Here is a 16,030-nt window from a genome sequence, read left to right as displayed (position 1 = left end):
CTCAAGTGATCCTCCTACCTCAGCCTGCCATGTAGCTGGGAAGGGTGTGTGCCACTGCACCTGGCAAAAATCTCCAATGCTATTTATAAATAATTTAAGCATAATGAAGAATTCTCATGACTTCTGGCTAACATTGTGATAAGGAATTTTTGTTTTGTTTAGTTTTAACTTATTCCTCTTTGTAATGTTTGGAGTGAAGAGTAAGGTGCTTTACAGAATTCTCAGTTTCGGGAATGCTCTCTGCTTGCTTCCTATCACGAGCCCAGTGGTTCAACTCTCATTGCGCTCTTCATGGTCACTTGTTACCCTGGACATTGGTAGCTTGTGGCCGTGTGTCACAACAGATGTGACTTTCGCTGATGTTGTACTTTTTGGCACCATTACAAACTCAATGGAGCCTGTAGTCTTCTTCTGCATCACTTTCCCACCTCTGTGAGTTGCCAAGGGCTCCCCCTACCCCGTATTTGTCCTAAGATGCTCACCTGGTATCCCTCAAAACTGTCAACTTCACACATCACCTCTCTCCCTCTCCAGGCCATGGAATGTCCAGCCGGGCCTATGGGTCTTTTTCCCTCCTAGAATTTGCCATAAAGAGAGGAGCTGGTTCTCATCTAATTTCAAGAAGACACTGGAAAGTTTATCAAGTTGGCCATTGGTGTCATCTGTAGTTATTGAATAATGTTTTTAAGTAGGCTAGTTTTAATTCAAGTATCTATTAATCTTTTATCAAGTATCTATTGTTTAATTCAAGTATCCATTACAAGATAAGATTTTCAAATATTAGTTACATACCTCTATGTCCCACTTTTCTATACCTTATGACTTCAGTTGCATAGTTTTAAGTTACTTGGTGTTTTACAGAAATGTATTCCTTGTCTAAACAGAGTTCTGTTGTGCTTTGCTTTGCTTAACAATGTATTTTTCTCTCTTGAACATTCCCGAACATTCCTCTCTTAAAGATTATTTTTTTAGGAGATAAAAATGTTTTGAATATATTTAGAGGCAATTTAAAACCAAATAACTATAATGCTTCATGTTTAATGAAAAAGACTGTTTTTTATTTGTGCGTTTTATTTGTTTATTATATTTATTGAGACAGAGTCTCGCTCTATCACCCACACTGGAGTGCAGTGCACCAGTCTCAGCTCACTGCAACCCCCACCTCCCAAGTTCAAGTGATTCTCCTGCCTCAGCCTCCCGAGTAGCTGAGACTAACAGGCAGGTGCCACCATACCCAGCTAATTTTTTTTTTTTTTAGTAGAGACAGGGTTTCACCATGTAGACCAGACTGGTCTCAAACTCCTGACCTCAAATGATCCGCCTACCTTGGCCTCCCAAAGTGCTGCAATTACAGACATGAGCCACCACCCTCGCGCCTTTATTTATATTTACTTTGAATTTATTTTAAATCATCCTACAAATAGCAGTGAAAGTCATGATGCAATAGAAGCTCAGTTCTTTCATGTTTACCTCTAATCATTTTTCAAAACTGTTTTATATTTATATATTTTTTATGAAACTTTATTTTTAAATTTCAACTCCATTTTAGATGCAGAAAGTGGATGTGCAGGTTTGTTACATGGTAATATGGGAATTTCTATACTTTCTCTTCTGTCCCACTTGTCTCCTTGTGTCATTACCACACAGTTTTAATTGTAGTGACTTATTTTTTTAGTATCTGCTTTAATTTTATTCTGTGTGGTTATTAAAAACCAGGAATAGGTGTGGAATTTTGTTAAAGACCTTTTACACATTTGCAGAGATAATTGTGATTTTTCTTCAGGTCCATAAACATAGTGAATTATGTTAATGAAATTCCTTCATATTGAACATTTTTAGACCATGCTGTAGTTTCTTATTGAGACATTGAACTTTGTTAGTACTTTGTTTAAGATTTTTGTAGCATATGCATTAATGGATGTTGGTCTGTAGTTTTTGTGTGTGTGTGTATGTGTGTGTGTTTGTGTGTGTAAATCATCAGGTTTAGACATCAATATTATACTTGCAATATTAGAAGAACTTAGAATTTTCGTTTTTTTCCTACACACTGGATAACAAGCTGTATAGCATTGGAAGTGTCTAGTGTAGGGTTTAGTAGAATTTTCTCACAAAAAAACATGAGCCTAGTTGTTTTTTTTCCTCTTTACCGTCTTCATGGAAATTATTTATTTAAGCTTTATATCCCCGCAGGAGTCAATTTTGCTAACATCAATTTTTCTAGAAAATTTTCTATTATATCTAGTTTTCAAATTTATCATAGAGTTGTCCAAAGAGTTGCTTATACGTTTTTAAAATTTTTCTTTCAAATCAATCATATTGTTTCCCATCCTTACCATTTCTTATTGTTTTTTATGGTAGACTAACTAGAGCTTGTCTTTTATTGATTTTGCTCAAAGAAGAAGCATTTTAGTTTGTTTCTACTCTTTTTCTGGTTATGCCTCACAATTTTCTGGGTATGTAAAAATTAAAACATATAGAAAAATTTCCAAGAAGCTTCATCAATTGACTCTTGGTTAATTCATTTTCTGCTTACAGTGTCTTAGTGTTTTCATGTGTTTATTTATTAATACAACCACTTACAGATTCTACCACTCAGTGAGCCCTGTTTAATGACCTAATGACACAAAGATGATTTTAAGCAGTGTCTCTTACTTTAGAAATGTATTGTCTAGTGTGGACTATGAGGGAATTATTTTCATATTTACATTTTTTTATCCATGAGTAGCCATTCTTCTTTCAGTTACTCAGGGGTCTTTTGGATTTCCCTCTCTGTCTTTGGATGACAAAGCTAAACTATATTGTGCTTTCTCTCATGCAGGGCAGCCACTGATCACAATGTGGATAATACAACCGAAATACTCAGGGAGTGGTTGAAAAATGTACAGAGACTCTATCACTATGTGGAGTGGAGGCCTATGGATGAACCAGAGTGAGTAGCAAGAGCAAATTTTGTAAACTCGTTATTTATCCTTCCTCTGTAACCAATTCTCTAGGCCTTCCAGGCTTGGAGGCACATGTGACTTTCCACTGTCTTTAATTTCCGTACATATGTGAGTTCTGAATACCTGCCATTTCTCCCTTTTACGGATCTTCACAGTACCCTCTTCCTGTTTACTCCCACAGCTGCCAGCATGTTCAGGTTTTCATTACTTCATAAATAGCCATTACGGTGTATATTTTAAAATATTGATATTATTTATTCATATTTTAAACATAAACCTTTTGTATATGAAGGATCATAGTGAAAATATGTGTACTTTCTATATACACCTTACTTTTTTCAACTTATCATATCTTGATAATCATTCTATAGCAATAGTTAAGGAGCTTCATTTTCATTTTGTTTTGCTGCATAATAGCTGTTGTATATGCATTTACCATAATTATTTAATCAATCATGTTGATGCTCATTTAGGTTATTTCCAATCTTAACCATAGAAGTTCATTTCTTTCCTTTTCTTTCCCTCCCTCCCTCCCTCCTCCCTCTCTCTCTTTTTCTCTCTCTCTCCCTCTCTCTCTTTCTTTCTTTCTTTCTTTTTCTTTTTTTTCCTTTTGGAGACAGGGTCTCACTCTGTCATCCCAGCCGGAGTGCAGTGGCATGATCATAGCTCCATTGTAACCTCACACTCCTGGGCTCAGGCAGTACTCCCCCTTCAGCCTCCTGAGTAGCTAGGACCACAGGCATGCACCACTATATTTGGCTAATATTTTTGGGGGGTGGGGTGGGGGAGAGACATGATTTTGCTATGTTGTCCAGGCTGGGCTTGAACTCCTGGCCTCAAGTGATCCTCCCACCGTGGCCTTCCAAAGTGCTGGAATTACAGGTGTGAGCCATTGTGCCTGGTTACTATGGCATTTTTCTTTTCTTTTTGTTTCTTTTTTTTTTTTTTTTTGAGACGGAGTCTGGTTCTGTTGCACAGGCAGGAGTGCAGTGGCGCGATCTCGGCTCACTGCAGCCTCCACCTTCAGGGTTCAAGCGATTATCCTGCCTCAACATTCTGAGTAGCAGGGACTGCAGGCGCCGGCCACCACCACATCTGGCTAATTTTTTGTATTTTCAGTAGAAATGGGGTTTCACCATGTTAGCCAGGATGGTCTTGATCTCCTGACCTTAGGTGATCTGCCCGCCTCGGCCTCCCAAAGTGCTGGGATTACAGGTGTGAGCCACTGCACCTGGCCCCCATAGCAATTTCTTAATTGCTTCTACCTCCAAGTCATCCTACATACCATACAGTCAAATCAGTCTACCTCAAATACAAGTGAAATGATGTCCTTTCTTTATTAAAAGGACTTCACTTACTCTTCAGGACCTACAGTACAAAGTTCAAACACTTAAGACTTTAATTTTTTAAATTCCATGAATTTAGCACCAAAAGAAAATGTGCTTTATTCAGAAATGTTCCTTTTATTTCCAAACCCCATGCTGTTGCTTATGCAGATCCTGGAAGATCCTTTCCTTCTTTATAACTAACTCTTATAAAAAGCTATTCTTAACCATTCAGTTATAAATATCTACCTTTGTCTCAAGAATTGTATTGCTTATTTTCTATGACATCCTTTTTGGCACAACGATACACTTAACCAACATCGTTAATTAACTATGCAATTAGTGTATTTTTTAAAAAATAAAATGTAAGTTCTTTGGCAGGGGCTAGAGTATATAAACACTTTATATTCCCCTTCTCCCCTCACAGCCATATTCTTGGCAGGCAATAAGTTCATGCTAGTTGGATGGGCAAATAAGAACAAGAATAAATGTATTTAAAACTTAATATTATAAATGTTCCCAAAGCTACTACAGTTTTACCTTCAGGAATTGTAGACATAGAATGAACGAGTTTCCTGAATTTCTTCCAAAGACAAGTCATTTATTGAAAGTCAAATTTGTATTATAGTAATAATAAATGCTATTCCAGGACAACTTTCTGTTCTTCTAGTCTCTCTATATGTAAGAATTCTTATTTATATTATAAACTGATATTTATATTATAAATAAATACAAATATATTATGATATATATGTATAAATATGTTTATTATAAATATATTATATTATAATCATATTATAAATATATAAATTCATATTTATATAAATATATATTGTTTTATATATTTATATATTATACATATATAATATATTATAAATATTTATAGTATATTATAAATTATAAATATAATATATACATTTATATCTATATAAATATATTTATAATATATATAAAATCTATACCTTTATATTTATATAAATATATGTTTGTATTTGTATTTATTTATAATATATAAATAATATAATTTATTATATAAAATATTTATTATATAAATAATATAATTTATAATAATATAAATTAAATACAAATATAGTATAATATATACATATATATTTCTCCAATCCAAGCCCATGGACTGTATGTCATTACACAATGAAGCCTGAACACTGTAAAAGATTGTAAACACTCCTTTAGAGTGCCTTATAATGGAATTTGGCCTAAGAAAAATGGCACAGAAATACTTTGTGTGCCTTCTTGCATCTTGGTAATGTTCTCTGCCGCCAGGTTTTGACTAAATATATTATATGCCAAGGGCAGTGTGAAAAAATATCAGCGCAGGCATTTTGGAAAGGCAATATATTTAGAAAAATGAGAATTCTACTGATTTTCATTGAAAAAATAATTGGGGAAGACATTCCAGAGAATTCCTTTGCTGTACATAGTTTTGTTAACCTTATTTGTAAGTTATACTCTCATTGTTTTTCCAGTTTTTCGTTCACTAAAACAAATGTATTGCCAGTGCAGCTATGAGATCTTGAAGTGATGGTGGGTTTTGGGTTACTGCAACAGCATCAGTGTCCATGCCAGTTGGGTGCCTTAGAAAGGGTTTTGGAGGGTGCCCCAGCCCACTTGCCTATGTGGCCATTGGCGGAGTCTTGCCCTGGCTGTTTTGTGAATGTTGACAGAGATCCCATGATCTCACTTTACCTAAGATGGATCAATGTGTTAGACTATATGGAATCATTTGTGGAGACTCCAACAAGTAAAGTAAACCTTTGTTTTTCCTGGGAAACTCATGTTTTACACTGTGTACTCTTTAAATTTATTCAATGGCAGGATGTATAAAAATTGTCTGGGAACATGAGCTTTTTGCTTGGATTCAAATCTTGATTGTGCCCCATTGTGTAACATTATATGAATGACTTAACTGCTCTACCCCAATGTCCTCACCTGTGAAATGCAGAGAACAGTGGTACTCACCTGAAAGGGCTCTCATGAGAACTCACTGAAATATTTAATGTAAAGATTCCTGTATGCAGTAAGCACTGAGTTACCTGACCTCTCATTGCTCCAGTTTTCTCATCTGTAATATCAGGATGATGGTAACAATAATAGTATCTACTTTCTGGGGTTGATGAAGATTGAATGAATACATATAAACCTTTAGGACAGAGCTTGGTACCTGTAGGCATTCAGTAATGATGAGCTGTTATTATAATTTTAGGTCTTATCCTGATGAAATTGGACCAAAGCACTGGCCAAGCTCCCGGTTTGCCCATGTGATGAAACTACGACAGGCAGCCCTTCGAACTGCGAGGGAAAAATGGTCAGACTACATTCTGGTAAAAAGAGATGTTTGATTTCTTGACAACTGTCATCTAGAATGTATGCAAATCAGTCGTCCAAACCATGGAAGCAATCAAAACCGCTTTGGCTTAGGCAGTGCCTCCCCTGCTTTTTAAGAAAGGCCCAAGGAAATGTTTGGTGGTTTAAGATTGAGCTACCTGGACTTCATCTTCAGACTCACATGCATTTTTAGTGGGTAGGTGAAGAAGTGCCTGAATTATTTGGTCTCTGCCCTGCAATAGGCAGAAGAACTCTGCATACTTTTACTTCATGGGAAATGCTGTAGGTAAAGCAATACAAATTGTTCTTATAACTTTTTGGAAGAATTTGGGGGATATGAAAGAAGAATTCTGTAAAAAACAGATTGAACTGAACAGCTCTGAAACGGTTCCCTTTTGCTCCTGAATGATCTAGGGAGTAACATCTCTTGCTTGGCTTCCTGGTTGCTCCCAGCAATGCTCTGTTTGGAGATTTTATGTCCATCCCCAGTACTTCAATGACAGTGAAAATCAGCTCAATAATATATCATGCACACTTGTGACACAAATCCTTTCATAGAAGTTTTCAAATTGTACTGACAATACTTAACATTGTGTAGCTGTTTAAATGCCATTGACGTGTACAAATGTTAAACCAGGAAATTTGGGGTAAACAGATGGACTACCATGAAAATGAAGACTTCTAATTTTTTTTATGATCAAACCTACATAATGTAAAATCTGTCAGTTGATCCCTTTTTCAGTGTACAGTTTAGTATGATTTATTTTATATGTTAGAGTCTGTTGTTACAGTCTCTGTAAATAAATCACTGTTAACAGGGACTTCTAAGAATAGGAAATAGCTTCACTGGTTAACAAGGGTTGATATAATATACTTAAACAAAAATTCTACTTGTAGCATTAAAATAAATTGATAGATCTGTTTTGAGCCACTCTGGCATTACTATGGAAAAGCTAAGTAGGTCTGCCCATCTGTACCTAGACTGGGCAGTCAATAAATGTTTTTGAATGAACCTTTAATGGTTTGGGAACCATTAATATCTTGTGTTTAAAATACCAGCCAAAGTGTAGGTTGGGTCCTGGTTGAGGCTGTGCCCAGTGTGGCAGCACCAATTTATTGCTTAAGTGCCTTATGCAAAGCCCATCATACGAAAGTTAGACTAAATGTTTTTTGACTGAATGAGAACCACCTAGCTGCTCTGGGTTTCAATAAAGAGGACATAGATAACTGGTTCCATATGTCATGAGCATGCTTCTGGGATCCTTCAGAAGGGCTGGGTTATTCTCAAACTGGTACTGAACAGTACCTTTTCACCTAACATTATCCTTTTCTTTTCCTAGTTCATAGATGTCGACAATTTCCTGACTAATCCACAGACCCTCAATCTACTGATTGCAGAAAACAAAACTATCGTGGCCCCCATGCTGGAGTCTCGGGGCCTGTATTCTAATTTCTGGTGTGGAATCACCCCTAAGGCAAGTATTTTGCTTAATGAATTAAGGCTTCTAGTATTCACAAGGCAACACCCTGTCAACAGTTGCCCTAGTCACCTTTCTTTTGCTCACTCCCTTGAAACATGCATGTCATTGTGTTCCCAGAGCAATGATTTTAGGAAGGGCAGTAAACCTAGGTCCAATGCCACAACCCAGTGGGGTTCTTCTGTATTAATTAATTATGAAAAAAAAGTCTAAAGAGCTTAACTTTAGAAACTTAAAATTAGCCAATAAAGCATGCTGGAATTTGTACTTTCCCCCACCCAATTCAGGGATTACTATTTTTAATTAATTATTCTTGTCATTACAAAACTAACATAAGTATACTATAGAACAACTTCGAAATTAAAAAAAGTTTAAAAGAAAGCCAACAAAACAGATGTTCAATCCCTGTCACTGTGACAGCACCATAGGTAGAAACTTGCACATTTTTAATAACTGTATTATCATCAAGCAGCTATACTGCCATTGACTTAACCTTTATCTTGGTTTGAAAAGCATTTAAAGTATTCACAGCTTTTAACTATCGTGACCATCATGATTAATATAATTTTTCAGTGTTTAAGATTATATCCGTAGGATACCTTCTTAGAAGTGGGATTACTGAGTCAAAGAGTATGAATATTTTGATGACCTTCGATTTATGTTGCCAAATTTATTTTCAAAGAGTTCTAATAATGAAAACTTCCATAGTAGGTTGTTTTTATAAAATTCAAGTTTGAAAAAAGTTTGAATTTTTATCATTTCTTTTTTTCTTAGTAAAATCTTCAGAGTCTAGAGGTCTGTGTTAGTGAATGCTTAAGGCTGGTTGTATTTTTTATTCTTTAATGAATCAGAGAGATAAATGCAACTGATTAATGTAATATGTATCAATGTAGGATAAAAATGTGCTAAGCGAAAAAAGGTATGTTGGCCAGGTGTGGTTGCTTATGCCTGTAATCCCAGCACTTTGGGAGGTTGAGGTGGGACAATTACTTGAGTCCAGGAGTTCGAGACCAACATGGGCAACATGGAGAAACCTCATCTCTACAACTAATCAGAAAAATCAGTGAGGTATGGTGTCATGCACACCTATAGTTACAGCTATCTAGAGGCAGAGGTGGGAGGATTGCTTGAGCCCAAGACATTGAGGCTGCAGTGAGCTGTGATAACACCACTGCACTCCAGCCTAAGGGACTAAGTGAGACCTTGGTCTCAAAAAAAGGGGGAGTATGTTCAATGTATTCTCATGGCCAAAGGGCTAAAGTTTGAGTCTCCCTTTTATATTTGGTTTTGTTTTGGATGAGAAATAAGGCCCGTAGTGTGCTTATAAATGTCTAATAACTGGTTCTCTGTGGGTAAAACCCTGGTTGGTAGCACTTGTCAATTTTTATGGTTTAAATATTCCCACCATGCAAACAACTTAAATGTTGTTAAGCTAAGGGAAAAGGTTAAGTAAACTGCAATATAGCCACTTGATGATATAGCTATTACAAATATACAAAACTGCTACCTAAGGTGTTATTAGAATGCTGGGGATTAACATGATTTTTGTTTTTATGGATTCCAAGCTCCCAACATGTCAACTGGTTTGCAGAATTTCTGAAAATTTAACAGTGTGTGGTCCAGTACACCACTGGATTAAGCATTCCTCTTTTGTTGTAATTATTTCTTCCAATTGTAAGAGATTTTGGACGTATGCTATTTTTATGTCTCTTTTGAAGGCAATAGGTTCATATTTCTAAAGGCCATTCAGTTCCTTGGGATAAAACATTATATTGGTTCAAATTCATACATTTTCAGTTAATAATCCGAAAAGCATTATATTAGTTTAAATTCATACATTTTCAGTGTTTCACATGGCAGAATCACTTGAGGGTTGCTTTTAATGAGTTATGTTTTGACACCAGCAAAAAGGGTGGGTCATCCTAGTAGTCACAGCCTACACATTTATATTATCTTTTTATTTGTTTTCATGCTTAAAAGCAAATAGGAGAAATGTACTCACTTATTTTGTACGTAAAACTAAATTCTAAGTGACTTAGGGACAATTCTTATTTTCCTCCATTTATTTTTGGCTTTCTACCATCCCGTTAGTCTCCACTAAGGCAGGAATAGGAAGGACCAATGACTTCATAAGTTCAAGGCAGGCCCTGGTTTCCAGAGCCTTTAAACACATTCAAAACAAAATGACCTTGATGTTTTCTGGCCAATGAACAGAAATTATTACCAAGAAGATTCAATTTCTGTGGAAAAAGAAACACATTCGTTGCCTCTGCCTCTTTGCAGAAGACGCATTTATGCTCTCTCACTTTCATTGCTTCCTTCCTTCTCCCCCCGACTCCAAGGTTGTTCAGTGATTCATCAACATCATGGATTTTCCAAGCTTCCCACTCTGGGAATATTGTTCCTAAGCAGTTTAGAACTTTATATTTGACACAAGTCCTTAGTCATCCCTTTTAAAAAACCCGAGTTCCTTTTATCCCTTGGAAGACTGCTCATAAGCTGAAGTGTTAGGATAAGCCATAGAGAATGTTAAAGGATCCTTAAGTTAAAGGCTGATTTAAAAATCATGGTAATAATAATACTTCACCTAATGAATTGCGGTTCCCAAAATAGGTTCATTGGCCTTATCACATGTGATTCATTCTGCTGCCCTATGAGATTGACAGAGCAGCTGTTATCCCATTTTTTCAGGAGAAAAACAACTCAGGCTCAAAGAGGGTCGGCATGGGCTAAGGTGAAATGGCTAGAAGGTGGTTCACATGACTGAGACCCATGTCTTCCAAGTCCTCATTTGTGATCCTCCTCCCTTCTCACGGGGTCAACATTAGGGTTAACTCAGCTAGGGACACTCTTCTAGAATCTGAAGGGAATGTCAGAGAAGTAGATGAAGCCATAGTGCCTTATGTGCGGATGCTTAGTTACAACAGGAAATGTGACCGTCAAGTGATGTGACCGATTAATGAACACATAAGAACTTCTGCATCCAGAGTATCGTGCCCTTCAGAGGTCTGGCCTTGCAGAACCTCACACTCATCCCAGTGCACCTGCCATCACCTAGAACATTTTCCAAAATACCTTGCAAAGCTTCTACAAGTACGTTTTGTAAGCATGTTTTGTTGAGATATATCTTCATCTTTTTGGAAATGATTCGAGCTTTGGAATAAGGAAATTGGTTGTCCTGTGTGCTTGTGCAGAAGGAAGTTTCAGAAGCTGAATCCCCAAAAACTGTGGAGCGGCTGCAGCTTCACCCGAGTATTGACTAAGGAACTGCATTGAAAGAAGACCCTTATTTGTATATCTAAGTAATGCCTGTTTAATTACAAATATCAGCCGTAGTGTAATGTCACTTTAATAGGAGCCAATATTTATTGATACATTTTTGGTGCTGGGCAGTATTCTCAACAATAATCAGGTTTTATCTTACTTAAATTTTACAGCTAACCTTCTGGAGAAGATAGTGCCATCATCCCTGTGACTAAGCACAGCAAGGTGGAGTCACTCGACCCTCACCCGTAGACAATACGTAGCTGAGGTGGAATTTGAATTCTGGGAGTCTAACACAGGAACCTGTGCTCTTAACTGCTCTGCTTACCACTTCTTAATACCCATGCTTCGTATTTAATCATAAGCCAACAAAATACACTTCTATGAAATTCTTAAATCAAGAGATATGCTGAAATCAAAGTTATTTCTTATATCAAGACCCTTTTAGTATGATTTTATATGTAGACAGTATTTCTTGTGCTCACTTGGAAATTCACAGGCCATGACAAGAGAAGTGAAGGTGACTTTGTTGGAAAGCTTCTGTTTAGCTGCTGATGACTTGAAAGGAATCAGTCTAGCAAATGACTGAAAAAGATGAAGGCTTCAGATCAGAAAACACAACTCACCTACTTGCTCTTTTACAGGGCTTCTATAAGAGGACCCCAGACTACGTTCAGATTCGAGAGTGGAAGAGGACAGGCTGCTTCCCCGTCCCCATGGTCCACTCCACCTTCCTAATTGACCTCAGGAAGGAGGCCTCAGACAAGCTGACTTTCTACCCCCCACACCAGGACTACACTTGGACGTTTGATGACATCATCGTCTTTGCCTTCTCCAGCAGGCAAGCAGGTACGGGCTGTCTTTGGTTGTACTGCTCCCATGGAGACACAGCAAAATGACCAGGTCCTTTGTTTCATGCATCTTATTAAAAAACATTACATACACACACACACACACACACAAACACACACACACCCTCACATTTCAGGTAGTGAGAGGCAATAAATTATCTGCAATAACCATACCAGCACCCTCTATATTTGTGTCCCTGGGAGCACCAATGACCATGACCAAGAGCCAGGACTGGCTTCTACCTGGGAACTTACTCTATGTTGGGGGGTAACGTTGATGGGGGGACTGGTGGTGATGTTGGGAGTCATCAGAAGGTGATTGGTTCTCTGTGTTGCTACTGCATTGCAATTGTTTATTATAGAAGTCCGTTTGTTTATTAGGAAACTGTCACAGAGGCCTAACACTGGCAAAGACCACAGACTTTAAAAATAGGAGTTCATTTCTTCTTAAGAAAGTCTGAGCTACTACAGTGGCCTTGTTCCACAAAGTGTTCAGAGTCCCAGGCTTCTTGTGTATTGCTTCTCACTCTCCATGAGGAACTGCCCTTAATTGTGCAGTCCCAGGTGTCTTACCAACTCAGATGCATTTCAGCCAGCAAGGCAGAAACAGCAGGGAGAGCTCTCCCTGTCCCTTGACGGGTGTAATCCAGAAGTTGAATACAGCACTTCCATGCAAATCCCGTTAGCCAGAACTTAGTCACTGTAAGGGAGGCTCTGAATGTCATCTTCACTCTCTGTGGGCCTGCACTCTAATTTTCACCCTCTAGTAGAAGGAAAAAACAGATAGAGGCACTGAACAGTCTCGGCCTCGGTCTCTGTGAAAGGAGAGGGAAAGCCAGACTGAAGTCTTTTGTGAACCACTTGGAAAGCATTTCTGGTGGGGCCTGTAGATTTTTGAGAAAGACAAGTCAATAGGAAGGAAAGTTATTTCTCTCATTTCACCCTACACTTGCCTCAGGAGGACACAATTCGCAAGAGCAGTTCAACAGGAAGATACATGGCATCTGACAGAGCAAAGCTTTGTTAGGATAATTCAAATACTTTCCTGACAGAATTCGGGTCCCATTATCAATGTGCCAGAAATGTGTGACTTAACCACTAGCAAAAATAGGTTCACAGACCAAGAAGATGGTGAATAAGCTCACTGTGGCGATATAACTGAGGGAGGAAAAGATGGTGCAAAGATCCCTGGCAGCTGAGGAAGTGGCCAGCAGATGAGAATGTTAATACAAATTCAAGCTACAATTCACACATCAGACTGTCCGTAAAGCCATAGGCGTCCCATTCATCAGTTGCAGATTTGCTAAGAATGAGAATATTTGGTAGCAGTGGCTCAGGCTGATGTCCCCCCTCTAGCTGCTAGAGCAATTTAGACCCTTTGGCCTGGCATAGGCATTTTGTGACCTTGTGTCCAGACAAAAGCAATCCTCATAAGGATTAGAAGTTTTTTTGCAAAGATTCCTATGTCAGTGTTAATGGAAACTGCTTCTTTCAGTTGGTCGGTGATTTGCTCTGACTTCTCCAGGATGGAGACTCCTTCGAGTGCCAGTCCCTCTCCTTCAGAGATTGAAAGTGAGATATTAACAATTACACAAATGGCACTGCCTAACGAAGTCCACCTTTATAGTCACTGCACGAAGCGTTATTATGAGCCCATGCTTGAAATTATTATGATACATGGTATGAAACCAGTACCTGGATATTTGGGCAGGAAGAGTGATTCAGGCCAGGCAGGAATTTTTCAGCTCTACCCTGTGCTTGGCCTGTTCACCAGGTCTTTGTGTGTTACTGGTCAGACTTTGCAAAGGCTTGTTTAGAACACTGAAAGCAGGTACATACACCCAAGTTGTTTGGTGCCTCATTTGGGAAGAGGAGAAATACAAAAGGAAAGAGAAAAGATCAACCCTCAAGTGTTTCCTTCTGTGCCAGGTACTATGTTGGTTGGAAGTTAAGAGTTTTATGTGTGAAAACACGGCTAATAGTCGTGAAGCAGTGAAAGCTAAGGGCCAGATTGGAGGTGCAGACCATGAACAGTGCAGGGGTCAAGGCAGGAAAGGTGCACTGTCATTTTGGGGAGATGAAAGGTATTTCTTGATAACTATGAATTTTAAGGTAATATTGTACTTATCTCTAAATATCTTTTTTTTTTTTTTTGAGACGGAGTTTCGCTCTTGTTACCCAGGCTGGAGTGCAATGGTGCAATCTTGGCTCACCGTTCCTCCGCCTCCTGGGTTCAGGCAATTCTCCTGCCTCAGCCTCCTAAGTAGCTGGGATTACAGGCACGTGCCACTGTGCCCATCTAATTTTTTTTTTTTTTGTATTTTTAGTAGAGACGGGGTTTCACCATGTTGACCAGGATGGTCTCAATCTGTTGACCTCGTGATCCACCCGCCTCGGCCTCCCAAAGTGCTGGGATTGCAGGCTGGAGCCACCAATCTCTAAATATCTTTGAGAGAAACATGAAGGAGCCTGGGAGTCAAGGGCAGCCCAAGGGGTGTCTCTAGGCACTTCCTTCCTTAGTTCCAAAGCAAAGCACTTTCCCTCTTTTTTCATGAAAGATAATTGGTATTCTTTTGTTCTTACTCTCTGAGCTCCCTAGCTGTATATCATCGATGTCCCAGGCAGGATCATATAACTGCAAACCTTGGTCCTAAATCTTTCACCCCAGACTCTAGCCATTGCCCTGTATGGGTGATGAGGGCCAATCCAAGTGTTCTGGTGAGCAAGGCCTGGCCACCCTTCTAGCCCAAGAAGAGAGTGCCAGGTCATAGACGAGTCTCTGTGGCTGGAATGAGGCCAGGGTCAAGAGTTCACCTCCCATTGTGGCCAGGGATCTGGGTTCTGTGTTATGGCCACAGGAACCATTTCGGCACCAGCCAGTCATCTTCCAAATGTCTGATGGGAGTCAAAAGAGGCAACTGATAAGGGCAATGGGCAGACACATCTTCCTCCTGGACACCACTGGTAGTGAACAAAATTGTCCCCGTGTGGAGAGATGGCAATCTCCTAGTGGCTAATGCTCTTAGAACTGAACTTCCAAATCCTGGGTAGGTCGAAAGCACTTGGCCTTGGCTCTTTAGGGACAAAGATTTGGCACTAATGACTTACTGGGTGACTTTGGGCAAGTGACAGGCTGAGTATGATTTTTCATCACCAAGGATAGGGATAATTATATCAATCTGCAGTGTTAAGGTACTATGTGAGTATAAGAAAACGTTTTATATGTTTATAAGAAAACCAAAGTCCTTCAAAATGTAGCGTAATTCCCTTCTATTTTTCAAAAGAAAAATTGTTTTCCCCAGAAGCAGCTTTCACTGAGAATGCAGACTCTTTCATAGACTTTATCTGATTATTAACATATTTTCTTTTAAATTTTATTTTATCAAACTGCCCATGCACATAGATGAAAGTATTCACATAGTTACCCATGGTTTATTAAGAAATGAGTAGTCTTCTGCACACCTTGCACCATTTCTGTCTTCCAGAGGCAACCACTTCTACCTCTTTTAAATGGTCATATGGTATAATATTTCCATCCATGTTAAATTATATGCATGTATTGCTACTTCTTGATTTTCTGGCTTTACCGTAGGCATTATTTATTGACTCTCCACTATAGACACTGAGGAGTCAGCTCTCTTCCTGCCTTTTGCTCTCTGCATGCAAACACATTCTTCTCATCACTGTTCTTCCAATGTAATTTCAAACCAATCGATGGTCAGTGTTCTTGTTGTTGTAATCAAGGGAGCCTAACAACTCCAAGCTCAGTCATTTATACGCTATGATTACTTCTCGTTTGCCTTTAATTTACTTTAGAGGCTGTT

General features: G+C 38.5%; 1 protein-coding gene across 8 annotated transcripts in view; it reads left to right on the top strand.

Annotated features, from left to right (window-relative positions):
• The window catches only part of COLGALT2 (collagen beta(1-O)galactosyltransferase 2), a 110,628-nt gene that overhangs the window by 61,517 nt on the left and 33,081 nt on the right, over positions 1–16,030 (top strand). For all 8 annotated transcript variants that reach the window (XR_013529000.1, XR_013528999.1, XR_013528998.1 and 5 more), the window contains exons 2-5: positions 2,819–2,929; positions 6,492–6,609; positions 7,954–8,088; positions 12,000–12,204. Coding sequence is in view for 4 of the 8 variants with exons in the window: in XM_017966011.4 (XP_017821500.4) it covers positions 2,819–2,929; positions 6,492–6,609; positions 7,954–8,088; positions 12,000–12,204 (569 nt within the window). In the remaining 4 variants the exon portion in view is untranslated. The remainder of the gene's footprint in view (positions 1–2,818; positions 2,930–6,491; positions 6,610–7,953; positions 8,089–11,999; positions 12,205–16,030) is intronic.

Source organism: Callithrix jacchus, chromosome 18, assembly GCF_049354715.1.
Source record: "Callithrix jacchus isolate 240 chromosome 18, calJac240_pri, whole genome shotgun sequence".
Classification (NCBI taxonomy): domain Eukaryota; kingdom Metazoa; phylum Chordata; class Mammalia; order Primates; family Cebidae; genus Callithrix; species Callithrix jacchus.
This window is presented reverse-complemented; position numbering and strand designations above follow the sequence as displayed.